At 35.1% G+C, this 20,074-nt stretch overlaps 1 protein-coding gene across 1 annotated transcript; it reads left to right on the forward strand.

Annotated features, from left to right (window-relative positions):
- The first annotated feature begins 262 nt into the window (after window positions 1-262).
- Window positions 263-18,036, forward strand: LOC126830609 (ubiquitin-protein ligase E3A). Its single transcript, XM_050561008.1, has 11 exons — window positions 263-1,017; window positions 1,474-1,645; window positions 4,764-4,938; window positions 6,464-7,719; window positions 8,177-8,321; window positions 9,492-9,697; window positions 10,164-10,331; window positions 11,336-11,491; window positions 12,322-12,395; window positions 12,714-12,857; window positions 14,246-18,036. Coding segments are annotated over exons 1-11 (2,619 nt in total). The 5' UTR covers window positions 263-1,015; the 3' UTR covers window positions 14,367-18,036.
- Window positions 18,037-20,074: the final 2,038 nt, after the last annotated feature.

A 20,074-nucleotide genomic window follows, 5' to 3' on the forward strand; every position in this document is an offset into this window, starting at 1 on the left:
AAATAACAATAATCAATCGTTGTTTCGATGAAAAATATTGTCAATTTTGCTTACTGTCAAGGCCCGATGTGATTCACGTTCGGCTTTGCTACATGGAACTATACAGAACCATCTCTTATCTCGAAACACAGAGGTTTGAGAGATGAGGTTTGTTATCTAACTTATTTATGGCACAAGTCAAGTGGCTGAGAGACATTCACATTGGACCATCTCAAGTGGCCCATTGGCATTGCATTGCATCTCGATAGACTAATGATGATCTAAAATCTAATATAGAAAAAGACCTGTGTGACTTTCTTAAATTTGCCCTGTCTATTACTCAACAAATTGGTCTGTCAGAGATTTTTGGGCAGACTGACGTTTTGGCCAGGCATAGGCCCAGAGGTTAAACACATGGAACATTGGAGTCATTGGAAGTAAAAAGTAGGCTTTACCCATGTTTTTAACTGTACCTTTCCTTTATTTCAACCTGAAGATAAATATTAAATATTATGTAGATCCTATAAATAAAAAAAACATCACAATTATTTATTTGTTGCGTCAAGAGTCAATGAATCTGATTTTATGCATAATTATCAAAAATTGTGTGAAGAATTCTTACCACTGGCAGGTGTTCCACATGACTGACAACTGTTACATGTATGTTAATATACTATTAAACTTCTCAATATATGCATTATCTAACATTCAAAACATCAACATTTAGCTCACTTCTATATATTGCATCAAAATAGAGACTGGCAGACCGAAAGGACACTTGCCGCTTATGTCTTTCTTTCTTGAACCTCCAAGACTCAGATGTTTTTGTGAATTTCCACAATGATTCAGCTACCTTATAATGATTTAGTATGTCCATTGGAGTCATTAGCAGTGGGGGAAAACCAGAGAATGGATTGATTTCATAACATTACTATTTAATACTAACACTGTCCATTACTATAATAACATTGCTATTTCTTGCAGAGTTCCTGACCCAATAGACGGTGAAGCCAATCAAACAGGCGAGGGAGAAGGAATGTATGTACATTTAAGATTTTTGAAACATAGCTTTTTTGATTCATTCTGGTTATTTCTGATTTGTTGTTATTATATTATTGATCTCTCTCACTGTGAATCCATTGGGCCATGCAAATTGGATTTTTGTTTTTTGTGAACCACTTTTAAAAACTTTGGTCCCCATTTCTTCAGGGAAAATGAAAAAAATTGAAAACAAAAAGATCTTCATTGCTCTTTCTAAAGATTTTAGATTCTAATTTGTAATAGCCACTAAATAAACTACAGTGACTACTTATTCATCTAAGTTTGGCCTTAGATGGTTAGGAGTCTCAAACTACAGTAAACGATAAACATCAATTATGATTTCAAATTTTTTGCCTCCATTTGATTATTTGGATGGACAATTAAAAATCCCTAGTTATGCATTTTGTTCAATAAATTAAATCTATATCTATTGATTGTCTTTGGTTTGAACAGGAAACGGGCCGCAGCAAAACAGTTGATTGAGCGTTATTATTATCAACTGACCAATGGGTGTGGAGATACCAACTGTCGTAATGCCTATTGTTCCTCGTGTCCTGAGTTTTGTTTCCGTCAGGCTGATCGTAATTCTCTAGCATTACGTGCCATTGACCTCTTCAGAACCAAGGTAACCAATTTCTTTTATTGTTATTATTATAATAATATTAATATGATGATGATGTAACTTTCACATAGTAATGTTCCGAAATGCTCCATCCATATACAGATTTTCAGCTTCAGCATTTTACAGACATAAATTTTCCAGGTCTTAATTCATACTTACAGGCACTCAGATCAATTATTTATCTTTTAATTAAGAAAGCCAAATAAAAATATCAATGATCATTTCCCTGCTTGGATTCAATTGAATTAAAGAGAGGCCCATCAAAACCCTGGTGGTGATGGCCTGTATTGACTATATGCTCTGCAGTGGGTGCTGAATGTTGACAAATTTTCCACATATCTTTGTAATTACTGACTGGAATTGAACCCATTTTTGGACTGAATTTTCTTTTGGAGATTCAACTTTCACAAGGCATTAATAATCCCTCAAAAGGCATACAGATCCTTAGTCTTCTAGCCTTGACACATTCAGTTCCGTGAATTTAGAATGGTGTGATCAACTAGATGAGAGGTGGACAACTTTTCACATAGTATCAGGTTGTTCACACAAAAATTCAGATTCGCCATGCAACTCTTATACCTCTTTTTTAGTTTAATGCACAATAGTCCATCTCTGTTTGTTTTAGTCCATCTTTCCTTGTTTTAGTTATTAAGGGGATCACGTGGTTAAGTGGATAAGATGCGGGCTCGCTAGCCTGGAGGTCGGGTGTTCGATCCCTGCATTGGCCGAGAAAGGTAATCCAGATTTTCTGGTGTGGTTCCCCCTTGTCAGTGATGCAGGATGGAGGGCCTGACAAGGACAGCTGCCTACCGGTAGTTGTTTGGATGGTATGAAAAACCGAGGTCCCGTGTACACATTGTCGTGCACGTAAAAGATCCCTTGACAGTTGGAATTCGATATAAGAGTAGGCCATAGTGCCGCTCTCCGGGCAAAATTTCCCTCATAGCACACTGTATGGCGTATGCCCGTCTTCATTAGCCCAGTTCGTAGCAGAACAGTAGGACATTAAACCCCATTTCATTTTATTAGGGTTTCACACTGCGTAGCCAGTGTGAAACACTATTGTTTTTGTTAAGATTATTATTCTTCTTATTATTATTATTATTTTTTTTCCACTTGAGCATATCTCAGAAACTATTTGTCGGATCAACTCGATATCTTCGGTTTAACTGGGAAAGTGGGTGTGACTTAGAGATTAAAGTTATTTCGAACTTTCTGTGACAATGTGAAATGTCCGAAATCACCGAAGTTCTCGTTTTTTGAAATATTGCCGTAATATTAACACTAATTGTCGGATTTTAACATTTGATACATTTTGACATAGCCTGAGACACGGCAAATAGCTATGATTGTTTAGATTTTTGATTTCCGATTAATCTTCGAAGATATTAGGCGCCAAATTTTGAAAATTTAAATTTTGACAAAAAACTTTTTTAATTATAAATATTTTTTTATGGCGCTTTACCTATAATTAAAGGGTCATGTGATTTGAGCAAAAAATATGAAAAATTTTTGTATCGATAATTCACCTTGGTCGCTATTGGCTAATTCAGTTTAGGGGTTCTAGGTTAATTATTTATTGCTCGATTTGTATAAAACAAAGTTCATATGCTCAAGTCTCAACTTTTTTATTACCGATAAAGCTTTCTGTCAGCAGCGGAAATGACGTAATTTTGACCAAAACTACAATTTTGGCAGTTAGGAACGTCTTTTCGAAAGCAAATATTATTTTTTTAAAATAAGTAAAAAGTAAGAAGTTGCGCCATGTAAAGGGGCAAAAAAAGTCTGAAGCAGTTTTTTAATTTCAATTTCATTTTTGCGCCATTTCGATTTAAAGGTGAAAAACGGTGTAAAATTGAGCTATTTACAACCCATTCAGGCGTTTCATATTTTAAAATATTTCTTTGTGATTTTCATAAACTTGTAGCATTAATTCATACGAAGAGAATCTATCTCAAAATTAGTTTGTAATATGAGCAGTTGCCGAGAAATGGTCAATTTTGCAAGTGTCACTTTTTACGCTATTTTGCTTGTAAAAGAGTCAATTATTATTGGATTATCATAAAAGTGATACCATTTGATGCGTAATGTCAATTGTGACTAGGTCAAACCAATTTAACATTTTCAATATCATCGGAAATGACGTAATTTGGGCAAAAACTATATTTATAGCTTTCGAAACAAATAATTTATTCAGATGAGTCGTATTTGTTATTTATTTAAAATTTGGATATTTGATTCCAATCAACTAATAGAATGAACCCATGGGATCATATAGATATCATAAAATGATTTCTAACTTGTTCAGTTGCGGAGAAATAGGCGATTTTCAACAGGTCACTTTTCAAGGTTTTTGGTCCATAAAAAAAGTGTCAATTATTATTCGATTTTCATAAAATTTCCCGTGTGTGATACCTAATGCCATTTACGATTTCATACAAGTAATTTAACACTTTTAGTGTTACCGGAAGTAACGTCATTGTGGCAAAAACTGTATTTTTAGCCTTCAAAACAGATATTTTATTCAAATGAGTCTGATTTGTATTGTTTTTAAAATTATGATATTTGATTCCAATCAACAAATAGAATGAACCCACACGATCATACAAATACCAAAAAATGGTTTCTATTATTCGATTTACATAAAATTTTCACCATGTGATGCCTTATGCTATTTCTGATTTCATGAAACTAATTTCACATTTTCATTATCACCGGAAGTAATGTAATGTTGTCAGGATCACTTACATGTAATGAATGTATACAATGAATTGATATTGCCGGATTTGGTTGATTCTGCGTACATTTTATGTGATGTGTGCAATGCTTAAACGGAAACCTGTTTGATAGTTTCATCGGTACCGAAAGTGACATATGTTCAAGGGTAACGGGGCACCGGTGAAACCTGTCATTACTGCATCGCATTTCTAGTTTCATTTGTTTTAGTTATTAAGCATATTTTTAACTGAAAACAGATTACCGTGAAAGAAAATAACATTCGCATAAAAGGATGACGTTTAGCACATGTGCCAGAACTTGGTTATCCCTGAGGTAAATAAACAACCTCCCTACTCCTGCTTCCAATTCCTAATATTTCCAGCAATGTTTTGTATGTTTACAGGTGAAATTATGTGATTATCAGCCAAATAAATTAAGACGACCATCACAAGATTCAGATGAGTTTTCGGGTAAAAATGGAGGAGAGTTGAAAACCAAGGGAGATAAGCCATCAACGTCAAGTACAATAGATGCAGAAACTTATGTCTCTAATATTGTATCAGCTTTCGTACCATCAGGTGAGGAATGGAAGTAGAGTGGAAAATGAAAGTAGAGGGAAAAAGCTTCTATTAGAATTAAGAGGGATTGGGTAGTGGAATGGATTATCATGTGTGTGTCAGATCATTAGGTCTGTCATTGGCCATACTCCTCGAAGTGTTTTGTTTGATTAGAGCTAATCCCACTACTCACTGCTGTAAAGAAGGCAAATTCTTGTTCTAAATTATGACTGGTCAATAGTCCGATTAACAACCAATAGCTATCTGCGTAACAATACCAAACAGAGCTTCAAATTGGACCAAATATGTTTACATAACGTTACGTAATGACTCACGAATTTATTATGCCCAATTAACCAGTGCATTGCAGAATATTGCAGAAAAACTAATTGTGTGACAAACGAGGCTATCAGCTCATGATATATGTAAACAATACTGTTTTGAGGCGAACAACACTTTCACTGTTTTTAATACCTTAAATCACTGTCCAAAGTTTTAGGAAAGGGCCCTGATTAAAAGAAGGGATGTCATGTTGCTGTGCTTGGGGATAGATTTGATTGAACGGGAAGAATAGACACACTCCCTCAAAAGCGCAAGTATCAGAAGCTAATCCAGCAATGGCCAGAGAGGGATTTCTGGGGCGATTGCTTCAGGAATATGGTCATTGGCATGATTTCGATTCCCATCTTATACATGACACAGAGTTTGGTCGCTGGTTCTCTATTGAAATAAAACTAACCATATGTTAATCCCAAAATGATATACAAGCTGGATAGATACATGTAGATGAATATGACTCTAACCAGTATGATACGGTTGGAAATTAGTCCCCAATGTTTTCTTCGATTCTTTTCTTTATTCTTACTAATCTTAGTTTGTTTTTGTTTTTACTGAAGCCTGTATTGCTACAGGCCTGGGACTGTACAGCGCAGTGGCTGCTTACGGCTTGCCGTCGGATCCAATCACTTAATCTGATATTTATAATATGTCCTGTATGTAGGTTTGTCTTGTGTAATTATTTACATGTAGGCAATTTGAATAAAATATTTTGTTTTGAGAACCATTGTGGTTCAGTGAGTCATCGTTTAATTCACTAAACCACCATGACACAAACACTCTACATGATACATTTAACTTCGGATCGTTATATTTATTTGTGCTGTTTACATTTATAAGACGTAGAATCCTATTGAACTTCCAAAGTTATTTCCCCTTGGTCACTTTGTAGAATATTGTGTGAATTCTGCTTAAAACAAAGAATTCTATTGCAACAATTTCGGATAATTATTTATAGAGTTATTGTCCTTGATTATGTCATAGAATCTTGTCAAGGCACGGATGATGATATGCAGAATAAAATTCTATGTTTTTAGATACTTTTATATTCACAATGCAGCCACCTTCATGTACCGTTTGGATGATTTAAATACATTTCTTTCATGTCCTGAAATACTAAGCCTGTTCCCCAATCCTATTCAGTTTTCCTGGATAGAAATATTGTTTAAAAAAAACAGACTTATATTTTAATAATATATTTACATTTCAGTATCTAAAGTAACGTATTTGACAGAAGAGAAAGTCTATAGTATTATTGATGATTGTAAAGCCGTTGATGATTGGTCCAAGCTAATTCACACAATTGGTTCTGTGTTCAACAGTCCAGATTCTTTAATACTTAGTTTTAGGAAAATCGTTAACGACAAAAATCGAAAATCACCCACGATCGCAGACAGCTCAACTAAAGATGCCAGCCCACAGTCGGTTGAAATGGATGTGGCTGAGAAATCTGATACGGAAAGCATGAAATCGGATTCCGAATGTGATGTGCCATCTCCGGTCCGTAAAAAATTAGTTACCAATATAACTCTCGATATCGAAGGTTTACGGAGATGTTTTGAAAGATTAATGGACATTCCGGGACACCCGTTTCAATCTGCCTTAATCAATGCACTGAGATCGTTGTCGAAAGCTGTTGAAATGGATATAAAATATCACAATGCTTTGAAGCGTGATCCTAACTATATTAATGTGTTTTTGATTGTGTTTGAAATTCCTTTATTACATAGTCCAGAATTTATTGAACATGCATTTCCAGTGTTTTGTCGTGCTTTAGGACATTTGTCTCTCGATGGTCAGGCGTTATTAGCGAGGGTTCTCTCAGAGTATCCGATAAACCGGCTACGAGAAATGTTACAAGCGCTACAGCAATTAGTGACCGTTAAAGTGATAAACGGAGACGGTCAGTGGGGTCAACAGTGTCAACTCAACGATGATGATGGGATCGGAGGAGCAGCGAAAGTCATGAAAATATTATATTACGCGAATATTCTAGGAGGGAAATGCAACTCTTCAGAACTGGTTGAAGAAGAGAAACGTCTGGAGACATTAGAAAGTCAAGAAAGTCACGAGTTTTTACAAGGTGCTGTCAGTTTAGATAAAGAATTATATCAAGCAAAGGATGACCCGCTTGCCAAAGAACTTTCGGCCCGAGCGTCAGATTGTCGCGAACCGTTAATTCCGTTTGAAGAATTTGTGAACGAACCTTTAAATGATTATATTGATATCAGTACGGACTATGCATACTACCGCGCCGAGTCTGATCTCAAGTTTTCGTTTGTCACCCACAATTTTATTCTAACCACAGCCTCAAAACACATGACTATGTATTTTGATAATAGAATTCGTATGTTGAATGAACGGCGGACATCTTTTTTACAGACAATAATACATGGTGCACCCCCTATGCCATACCTCAAGTTATGTGTTAGACGAAATCATGTGATAGAAGATGCTCTTATCTCAGTAAGTATTCAAAATGAGCATCAAATTTTTCTTATCTAGGTCAGTATTTGAACAAAAAGATGGCCTCAGTAAGTATTTAAACAATATGATGCCCTACGATATTTACATTTTGCAGTAGTATTCAACTCGTTACGCAAAGACTTACATGTACATACAATACAAACAGCCTTAAAGGTTTTACCTATGTCAGTTCAAGGCCGAGCTTAAAAAATCCTGAACGTTCTTCTTGCCAGCACCAGGAATTGAAACGGGAGCATTCAGGGTACTGAACTGTCAACTTCCAATGTTATAAGTGCTTTGCCTTCAATGCCCATTTGATTGAGGTGCTCAAGGGGTTAACACTTATTAAACATATGTTCTTTGGTTTTCCACAATTTGGTGAGTCTGAGGGTATTTTGAACATTGTATTTTATAAATTTAATAAATTCTTGATTAATGATTATCTTTGTGTTTGTAGTTAGAAATGTTTGCTATGCAGAATCCAAATGATTTAAAGAAACAATTATTTGTGGAGTTTGATGGTGAGCAAGGTTTAGATGAGGGAGGAGTATCAAAAGAATTCTTTCAGCTTGTGGTAGAAAAATTATTTAATCCCGATATAGGTAGGTTGATTGACCAAAAATTCATGAAAACCAGACTTCATTTGACACAATTTTAATCATCTGAAACTACAGTAGTTTGAAAAATGAATCTCTGAAAGGAATAGGCAGTCACAGCGTTTATTTGACAAAATATAAATGACTTGAAAACAGCTATATTGTAAAATCTTTGATGAAAATATCAGTTAAAAGATGGTTCAATCCCATTCAGTATTTTTAAAGATATGATGAACAAGCTTGCACCTCCTACAGGTCTTGGGTAAAATGTGATGGGGATCCAAGCTGGGAGATTATCTACTGTTGATATTTTGGGTTGTTTTTCTTAAAACGCATTAGGTAAGATTAGATGAAGAACTGACTGTTCACACTATGATAGTTAAAACCTAGGTAATGAAATGGGAATAATATGTTGAATATATCATTGAATTTACTTCATTCTGAGCGGAATTATCGTTGTTTACAGAACAGTGTACTTACGATTGTCATTGCTACTGTTATTACTATAATAAACAAAGTCTTGATTATCTATTTTTAAATTAAAACATTAACTGTCAATCATATTTAAATCTGTTGAAAATCAAAACCTTTTAAATTTCTAGAGAGTTGATTATGGACTAGGCATGTAAATGAATGTCTAATAAGTGATTTAGATTTAGCTTTTGAATAATGTATCAGTAATCGCAGATTAATTTTGATAATGAGTGTCCAATTTAAAAGTTTTTAATTTCCTGACTACTGTTCAAAAATTAATCATTATACATCCTTTTTTATCGTACCGACTTGATGATCGAGACAAGGCGGAAATTTCAGTCACTTAATTCTTGGTTCATAGTGAATCAATTTGACTGAAATTTTCAGCAAATTGCCTTTACATTATCTAGTTTTTAACTATTATAGTGAGAACTGCCAGCTCTTTATCTAATCTATAATAATGTATCTTTAAGTGAATTACATTGCATGAATTGGTGAAATGAAGAAACTTGTTGAATTTCAACAATATCCGTTTATTACTTCCAGAGTTATGGCATCAAATTTATGTCCATTATTCAAATTAATGAAACGAAGAAGGCTATCAAATACTGATAAAAAAAATTTGCCTTGTGAACTGCTTACACTATAATAGCTGCAGTGGGCGCATGTTTCATTACCATGTAACCCATCTTTTTTTTTCAGGTATGTTTACACACAATGAAGAGAGTAATCTATATTGGTTTAATCCTACAAGTTTTGAGAATGACGGACAGTTTACATTAATTGGTATTATGTTAGGTTTAGCTATTTATAACAGTTGTATATTAGATGTTCATTTTCCCATGGTTGTCTACCGGAAACTGATGGGCAAGATTGGAACAATGGAAGATCTACATGAATTTGATCCAGTAAGTATGATCAGAAAGGCAACATGACGGAATTAAAGCCCTAAATTTAAAACTAACACTCCCTCTAGCACCTCAAACTGCCAGAGTCATGTGAATGACTATGAAGTATGTAAGGACCATATACCCTACAGTTGGAGTCGGTCATCTAGGTAGCTGTAGTTTCTCTTCAAGATTACAGATACATTATGTAAGATTTAGATAAAGAGCTAGCTGTTCTTGCTGTAATGGTTATAAAATGGATAATGCAAAATGAATATACTGAAAATTTCATTCAAATTACTTTAATCTGTGCCAAGTTATCAATGTTTGTAGTTTTGACAAGATATGCACATTAATTGTTTATTATCGTCTTCATTAGCCCAGTAGGAGCAGAATAGTAGGACGTTAAACCACATTTTATTTCATTTCCCTTTCAATTTTGAATGAAATATTGTTTATAAAAAAAAAAAAAATATTTATATTTCAGACATTAGCAAATAGTTTACAACATATATTAGATTATAAAGATGATGATGTTGAAGATGTATTTCTGATGAACTTCCATGTTAGTTATCATGATGTTTTTGGTAATAATCTAACTACAGATTTAAAACCTAATGGAAGTTCAATACCCGTCACTGCTTCTAATAAACAGGTTAGTGTCCAGTTTATTTTGATTTTATGTCTTTTTGGGTCATTTTTATATACAGTTGCCCTGTCCGTCGGTCCGTCTACACTTGCTTGCCCGTTCTCTAGTGGCCACAATTTTTGCCAAATCTTTTTCAATCTTTAGGATAACAGTTCTTATGAGTAGGTCAAGGTATTAAATTTGAGCGCAGTCACTGTTTTCATTCCAAAATTATGGATCTTGAATTAGCTTGATGGCTATCTTTTTTTCATTTTTATCATAGACTGGTAAGGAGCAGTATAAATCAAATGCTGATCAGAACTTTACATAACAAATTGACAAGCTGTGTCCACCCATCCGAGAGCAGGTTGTCAATTATATAAAGCTCCTCTGAGGATGTCTTAATCACATGACCCATGAAAGAGACTGGCTGTATATTTTCCTTAACAGTTAACAACAGGGGCTGATCTACTGTCAGTAATACAGTTAACAACAGGGGCTGATGTACTGTCAGTAATAGGGCTAATCTACTATCAATAATACATTTAACAACAGGGGCTGTTCTACTGTCAGTAATACAATTAACAACAGGGGCTGATCTACTGTCAGTAATACAATTTACAACAGGGGCTGATCTACTGTCAGTAATAGGGCTAATCTACTATCAGTTATACATTTAACAACAGGGGCTGATGTACTGTCAGTAATGCTAATCAACATAACTGAATGATTTTGAATGTGAAAAACCCATTATGCTCAGGTGTTACATTCCATAGAGTCATACAGTTTTTGATTGTATTAATTGAATACATGATGACTGTATCCAGTCTACCAGTTTGTACACAATGTATAGATGTAAAAATTAAAATGATAGAATGACACATCTTTACTTTAATAATATGTTCAATGACTATATAGATATAAAATGCTTAATTTTATGTTTTGCAGTCTACCAGCTTGTACACGATGTTTAGATGTAAAAATTTGAGAGTATAATTTTAATTATTTATGTTTAATTTCATGTTTTTCAGGAATTTGTGAAGTTGTATATAGATTTCTTATTAAATAAGTCTATAGAACGTCAGTTTAAGGCGTTTAAACGTGGTTTTAATATGGTTACTAACGAGAGTCCATTACGTATGTTATTTAGACCTGATGAAATAGAATTGTTAGTGTGTGGTAGTAAGGTATGTTAGTACTGAAAATTCAACAAATGATAATTCACAGTGACATTAAGCCTTAAGATTTGAAAAGAAATGAAAAATGAAATGGGGTTTAGTGTGCTGTTTTTCTGCTCTGACTGGGACAATGAAGACAGATCTTGAGATTTGAAGATTCTGTGGGAATGATTTGCGTTATTGTAAAGTTACTATATCTATTTTTGATTCCGCCGAATTTGATAAGGTAACTGTTAGGATAAGTAAAACAAATTGCCCAGTCTGGTAAGTAACAGTGTCTAGTTGTTTGGGTGGGACATAAACTGACGTCACCGTGTACAAGTTGACATGTATGAAAAAGAAACCTAGATAGATTGAATTTGAAATAAGAGTAGCTGTGGCGCCGATGTCTGGGCAGAATGCCCCTCATAGCACGCTGCATTGTTATGCCAGTCTTCATTAGCCCAGTCAGAGCAGAAATGTAGGACGTTCAACTTCATTTCATTATCATTATCTTTGCATAAAATTGATTGTGTTAACTGATCTAAACGGATGGGATGAAAATCCAAGGACCCATATACACATTGGCATGCATGTAAAAGTTGAAATTTGAAATAAGAGTATGCTGTAGTGCCACTGCCCTGGCAAAATTTCATTCATAGCACACTGTATGCCCATCTTCATTAACCCAGTCGAAATTAAAACCCATTTATTTTATTTTCATATCTATTTAAAAACTATCTATTTATGAAGTCTCATACATAAATATCTATGATGGAATGAAATAAACTATAATAAATGGAAGTGATATGAGGATGTTGAAAGTTACATCATTCATCATTTGTAATGTTCTATTGTAGGTATTAGATTTTAATGCTTTAGAAGAAGCTACAGAATATGATAATGGTTTTACAGCTCAATCTACCACTATCAGGTATGTATAGGTTTTATGTCTTGTCAGGCAAATTCAGACTAAACCAACACAGGTCTTCTGGTGCCCTGTTGCCAGTCATTATGTCTCGCTCAGATTTGTTAGGGTTTTCCATATGTTCGTAAAATCCTGAATTTCTAAAATATGCATGAAACAAGTACAGGATCCAAGAACAGCCAGGAGATTATTGATGATGAAATATTCAATTTTGGTCAAGGCAGGAATTTGTCACCAAGCGCTACTCATCTTGTTGGAGACAATGCACAGTTCCAAGATGGCAGTGATGAAATACTTGTTAATGATAATATGATGTTTTATCAGGAATTTTTGGGAGATTGTACATGCCTTCCCGGAAACAGAGAAAAGAAAGTTATTACAGTTTACGACTGGAACAGATCGTGTGCCTGTAGGTGGTCTGTCAAAGTTAAAACTGACTATTGCCAAGAACGGACCAGACTCAGATAGGTAAGTCATGAAGATTGATCGAAGTGATGTCCATTTTATTTCTGACTTACACTGTGGTGACTGTAACTAAGGTGCTGGTTCACTATCAGGTGCTCCCCAATTTGATCCAGGTGTTGGCTGAGAAAGTTTCTTAAGAGTTTGTTACTGTTAGTCCTGTAATGACACAGCTTAAAAACACGCAGCTCCATGCCTATGGTTTATGGTGTAAAAGACTTTTTTTAAAAGTTGGCTTCAACTAGCAATTAACAGGTGCATTTCATTTCCAGTGGAACTTTATGCTTAGAAGTAGAATATATGCTGTAGGCACTGGTTTTGCTTATAGTGCTTGTGATTGCCACCCTCACATGGCTTTAAAATGGCAGTGTTTTATTAACTAGCCTATGACATCAGTGCCATCAAGTCTTTATTGCTTTATATAGTAAAATGCCAATGTCAAGTAAGACTCCACTTTGAGATAATAATGGTTAATTTCTACACCTTGAAATAAGGCAACTGGCACAGGCACAAATTAAAACTTATCCAGCATAATCTCTGTGTTATCTGTCATTTAGTCTGGAACAGATGTGTTTGGGGGGTTTTTCCAGTATTTTTATTGATGTTTATTATTATAATGTCTGACACCTCGTCTAAAATAGTCTTGTTGATACACAATTATAGAACGTTAAACCCCATTTCATTTTCATTTATATGTCTGACTCCAAGTTGAAATTATAGAATGTTAAACCCCATATTTTATTTAAATATCTGACTCCAAGTTTAAATTGTCATATACTATATATAGTTCATTAGTGTCTCATTCTTTGTCAGATAAGGTGATTGGGATTGGGGGTCAGGGGAGCGAATGGTCTGATGTGTCCGCTTTTGATCATAAGGTCTGTCATTGACTCGACTGATGAGGTTTTGATCCCCAACTTGTACGTGACATATAGTAGGGTTGCCTGCCTTACCTTGTTGGTTTCCTTCCACAGCTAAAGCCCTCTGCACACAATCAAATTATTGTAATAAATTTTCACCATATGTTAGTCCCGAAATCAGAGTTTGCGTTGATAGGATGTTAAACCCCATTCCTCTCTCTTTGTCAGGACCTGTCTTCATTACCCCATTCGGCGCAGAAAAGTATGACGCTAAACCCCATTTCATTTCTTTGTCAGGTACAACTTAGATTGTATATATAGATATGACGTTGAACCCCATTTCATTTCTTTGTCAGGTATAATTTAGAATATTATATCCAAGTCTGTGTATGTAGGTAGTTTCACATATTTCTCCCTTCTTCATTAGCCCAGTCAGAGCAGAATAGTAGGACTTTAAACCCCATTTCATTTCATATCATTTCACATAATTCTGTATATTTATCACACATATATTTGTATGTTTTGTGTTTTCAGATTACCAACGTCTCACACATGTTTTAATGTTCTGCTTTTGCCAGATTATGACTCTAAAACAAAACTAGAAGAGCGCTTATTAAAAGCCATAACTTATTCGAAAGGTTTTGGTATGCTGTGATCAAAATTATCATAATAATCTAAATTACAGACTCAAAATAAATTATATAAATATGTATATTTTATCGTTTCTTCATGCCAGCCAGCTTTTTCTCCAAATATCTGATTTTTATTTTTTGCCCTGTTTGTAGACAGTGTTGAGTTTCATAATTTAGACAAAAATATATTTCTACAGTAAACTTTTGTTAATTAATTTAAATTCTGAGAGTATTTTATTGCATGATTTAAAGAAATCAATATGTGGGTGTTTCACTTAGTAGAAAGCATTGCGTGTGTTTAATTGACTTAACTAACTGTTATACTGTTCTGCACATCAAGTATCAAACTGGTGTCTAAATTAAGGACACTTGTGTATAAACGGATAGGCTGTGGATAGATCTTGAAACACCAACCCACCCTCAGTCATTTGTTATTCAGATAAATAGATATTATCAGTGTATAAGGCAGTAAATGAAGACTAAACAATTGATATGTTTTTTCGTTAATTGTCTAACATTTATATTTATGAAATATATTTTTGGTCCGAATTATTAACTCATTCCTTTGTTATTTAGATATTTAAAAGTGCTATTGTAGTTGATTTAGATCGGGGTTAATTTACTGGAATATAATTACTGATTTTTTACTGAGTGATGTTTCGACTAGGCTTCTCTAGTCTTTATCAAGCAATGATAAGATATAAAATATAATGAGACAATATATACATGTAAGCAGCAATAACAATAACTTTGTTGATGATGACCAATCAGAAAAATGCCATAACTTCACTGTGATCTTCATCAATTAATGTCAAAAGATGATCAAGGTAGATTTCTAAATGCTATTGGAACAATTAAAGTTGATTTATATCGGGTGAATTTATCTAGCTCTAGTTTTACTTGTAACATACCGAATGGATGTTTCGTTTGCTGCCATATTAGTTCTTGATTGAGGCTTATTCTAGTTATGTCTAACTTTTTAACAATGGCTAAACAAATCCTGCTTTAAACTCACCATGTGATTGTAACATCAGCCTTAGTCTCTTCACTGGTTGCCTGTTGAACCCCAGATTCAGTATAAAGTTCTGTTGTTAGTGTATCTGAGTCAAAATGATCTCACTCCCTGATATTTGTCTGAACTTTTGACAAACTATATGCCTAAATGCACCCAAACTATAAGCCTAAGGTCGCATAACAAAGATATACTTCGCGCTGTTCCTAAAACAAAACTAAAACAATTTGGTGATAAAAGTTTCAGATAATTAGTCACAACTAAAAACTCATTCGTGTAAACTGTTAGTATCCAGATTAGAAACAGATTGTTTTATGTGTTTTTATTGATGAGAGATTCCTTAAATGTGGCGCTTTGAGCATGCGATATTATGGATTATTCAGCGCATTACAAATATACATTATTATTATTATTATTATACGATAGCATCCTATAAGGTATGTGACCAGCCCTAGTCAAATGGTACACATAGATCGAAAATCAAAACACATGTATGTCTAAATTGAAAGTTTGTAGTCAAATATGTTTCAGTTGGTAGAATTGGGGTTATCTTAAAGGAGCTAAACCTTTTATTTAGGTCTAACTTCTATATTGATACTTATATTTGAATTAATGGGTAATTAATAGATAGGAGTTAAACCTCTTTTAATTAGGTCAAAATAAAGTATTGAATTGGGATGATCTAATGCATTATTTGATTGAATACTCTTCAGTATAATTACTTGCTAACCTAAGTGAACAAAATGGAATATTTCTTTTTTACCTTTAGACAAAGTTTGAGATTTGATTAAGATAGAAATATTATAATAAGTGTGTTCTGAATGGTTTATGGCATTTATTAGTTTGTTTTTGATAGATACAAAATAATTGAAATTTGATCAAAGGATTAACCCTGTAGTTACTGGTCCCCAGCTGAGTGTGTCCATTACCTAGAGATAAACCCTTTAGTTACTGGTCCCTAGCTGAGTGTGTCCATTACCTAAAGATTAAACCTTTAGTTACTGGTAACCTGCTGACTGTGTCCATCACCTAGAGATTAACCCTTGAGTTACTGGCCACTAGTTGACTGTGCCCATTACCTAGAGATAGTAACCCTTTGGGTACAGGTCATTAGCTGATTATTCATTACCTAGAGATTAACCCTTTAAGTACTGGTCACTAGTTGAATGTGTCCATTACCTAGAGGTTATCCCTTTGGGTACAGGTCATTAGCTGACTGTGTCCATTACCTAAAGACTGTCCCTTTAGGTACAGGTCATCAGCTGACGGTGTCCATTACCTAGAGATTGATCCTTTAAGCAGGTCATCAGCTGAATGTGTCCATTACCTAACTGTGTGACGTGTCTATAGCAAACTCCACATAATGAGAATTCAACTTTGGTCATCTTGGTCTCCTGTTCTCTTTGCTATTATAGGCTTAGAAAAACCTCTAGTCGTCAGGTCCCACTCAGACAGTTTATGGGTGTGATGAATCAGTGACTGGACCACACAGAATGACAATTTCCTTGTGACCAAGTGAACTTGGCTCCGAGTTCACAGTAAATTTTTAACTTATGTCTGAGAATGCTTTGTGAACTCGCTGCCAGGTCCCACAAATGTATGACCCACATACTGAACAGTTTATTACTTGAAATGTATCTTATAGCAAGTTCTATAACATCAATAAGGCATGGCATATATCAGTGGTATTAGTCAAACATAACTCCCCTTCAAACAATTAATTTCATTGATTATGTTCAATACTGATTTTATTTTGGAATAAATGTGACTGTAGGCATGTGTTTGGTCAAATGCTTGATGTTTAACTCTAACCACAACCAGTTAGCGTCTATTAACAGGAGGGTAGTACCTATTCAACTGCTGTGACTAAAACCTAAGTGTAGAAACATCCAGACTACAGCTCATTGACAATTTAAAATTCAATATTTATCCTACATAAATAATATTTTGTAGAATTTTTTCCAGTAATCTGATTCAGCTTGTTAGACTTGTCATTAAATGGCTACAACTAAGCATGGTCTTTTCCCAGAACATTCTTTAATGAGGATTAATGTTTATATACAATAGAATAACCCTGTTTAAACAGCCTAAAATTTTATCAAAATGCTTATCATTTATTTTCTTTGGCTCTTGCTTGAAGCACCACTGTTATTATTTTAAACCCATCTCCTGAAAGCTGGCATTTATTTTGAAAACTTACTGTACCAAATGGTGCTTTCTAGGTTATATCCTGATGTTTCTAGCTAATGCATCAATGTGTGACAATCTTACCAATTTATTAAAAAAAAAATGATGTAAATTCAAGACTATAAAAAGGGTCCACAAACTATGTGAGAAAATTAACTTGTTTAAGGGCCCTCGAGTCTAGCATACTTGCAGAATCCTTCACAGTCCACCCCTTTCTACTGAGCCAAGCATACTCGCAGACTCCTTCACAGTCAAGCCCTGTCTGTATTGCGTTAAGAAGGTTACAACTGGGTTCTTGTTTATGGTAGTGTTTAAATGACTTGTTATTTATTTGTGTTTAGCTGCGTTTAGTTTTGTTTTAAAACAATCTAGAATCTATATATATTATATGTATAATGAATCACAATATAATATAAAACAATATTTGTACACCAAGTTTTTTCAATGTTGATATGATTTACAGTGCTAAAATAAATATAATAACTTCAAATAAATATGTTTAGAGTTGATTGTTTTTAATAACAGGGAAACCAATGGTAGTGGGACTGTGATGATATCATGGGCGGTTTCTGGTACTGATCTCTACTTCCATGGCCATAAGATGGTAGATTCACCAATATTAAAGTGCCGCTAAATTAGTTCTAAAAACAATTTTGCACGTACATATGTCACAAATTCCGGTACAGTTTAATGAGGGAGACAACTACAATAAGGCAACCAGGGGGCATTCTGAGATACAAATTACATTTTGTGTAAGTGTGGCGGACGATGACCAGAATATTTCCCCTTTTCACTTTTAATGCAAGCTTAATCTGATTCTTAGCCCCGAAATGACCTAGTTTGAGTCCTCTTTGTCAGTGGTGTAGGACGGAGGACTTATAAGGGACAACATATAGCCGTTCAGTTGTGACGAAAATACGCGGTCATGAGTGCCCATTGGCGTGCGAGTAAAAGACCCCTTGACAGTTGGAATTCGAAATAAAAGTAGGCCATAGCTCATCTGTCTGGGTAAAATTTCCCTTATAGCCCACTGCATGGCTTATGCCCGTCTTCATTTATATATATATATATGTAAAGTAGATAAAGTACGAGGACTTCTATGTTTACGGATACATCCAATTTATCTGTCGATTGTTCTCCTGTTGATTCCTTCCCTGCTGATATCTGCTCTGTACAGTAGTGTCTGGTTCTTATAGCATGCCATAAGAAACAAAAGAAATTACTGAGGGGTTTGTTCAAAATGTTTGTTGTGGACTGTAGAACTTTCAGACTCGATAAAAGCTAATTGATTTCTACCCTTTTTAGGGGGAGCCATGGTGGCTAAGTGGGTTCGATCCCAGCATTGCTGGAGAAAGTTCATCAGGTTTCCTGACGTGGTTTTCCCCTGTCAGTGGTTCAGGGCGGAGGGCCTGGCATGGACAGCTGTCTTGTCGTTCCGATGGGACGTTAAAGATCCTTAGCAATTGGAATTCGACATAAAAGTAGGCCATAGTGCCGCTGCCTGGGCAAAATTGGCTTCATAGCACACTGTATGGTGTATGCCCGTCTTCATTAGCCCATCGGAGCAGAATAGTAGGACGTCACAAGGTATATATTGGAAAGGTCAGCACCCTTCAATATGTTGTCCATTTGTTCTTAAAAAGATTAATGGAATGTTAAAAACAAATAAAAGGCCAACAATGACATGGCTACAACATCGAAGTTAAAAGGGGAGAATTAGTAGTCTTAACCCTGGTTTCCCCTTGTCAGTGGTGCAGAACGGAGGGCCTGACAAGGACAGCTGTCTAGTCCTTCGGATGAGACGAAAAACCGAGGTCCCGTGTATACATTGGAATGCACGTAAAAGATCCCTTGGCAGTTGGAATTCGATATAAGAGTAGGCGATAGTGCCGCTGCCCGGGCAAAATTTCCCTCATAGCACACTGTATGGCGTATGCCCGTCTTCATTAGCCCAGTTCGGAGCAGAACAGTATTATACGTTAAACCCCATTTCATTTCATTCCAGATGGAACCAAAGACTTTATTCAAATTAGATTTAAAAAACTGCAATGATATGCACTCTTGGCTTCGTTTTGACGTGTCATGTTTCATTTAAGCAAAAACGTTCGGTGTACAAAGCCGTTCAGTGTCTGCCATGGCATGAAATGCATATCACATTCATTCCACAGCCAACGGGGGTGCAAGACCCCCCCCCCCCCCCGACCCTAAATGACAGTATAAAAGTGTAAATTTGGACTTTTTATGGTTTCGGTCGATGTAGCTGATGAAATTGAATGTTATATTTCGAGCCCAGATAAGCGCCACAAATTACCATTAACACTCTGATTTTTCTAAATTTTCTCGGAGCACCCCATACCGAGCCCAATCAAACAAAATGTCCTGCGATCACTATTGTCCCCAGCCCCCTTCAAACAATTGAAATAGGGTTTAACGCCCCACCCTTTCGCTCCAACCGAGCTAATGAAGATGGACATACGCTCTAAAAGGGTGAAATGTGGGCTACATTATTTCGAATTCCAACTGTCAGGGTTT

Source organism: Patella vulgata, chromosome 8 (genome assembly GCF_932274485.2).
Source record: "Patella vulgata chromosome 8, xgPatVulg1.2, whole genome shotgun sequence".
NCBI classification, from domain to species: Eukaryota; Metazoa; Mollusca; class Gastropoda; family Patellidae; genus Patella; species Patella vulgata.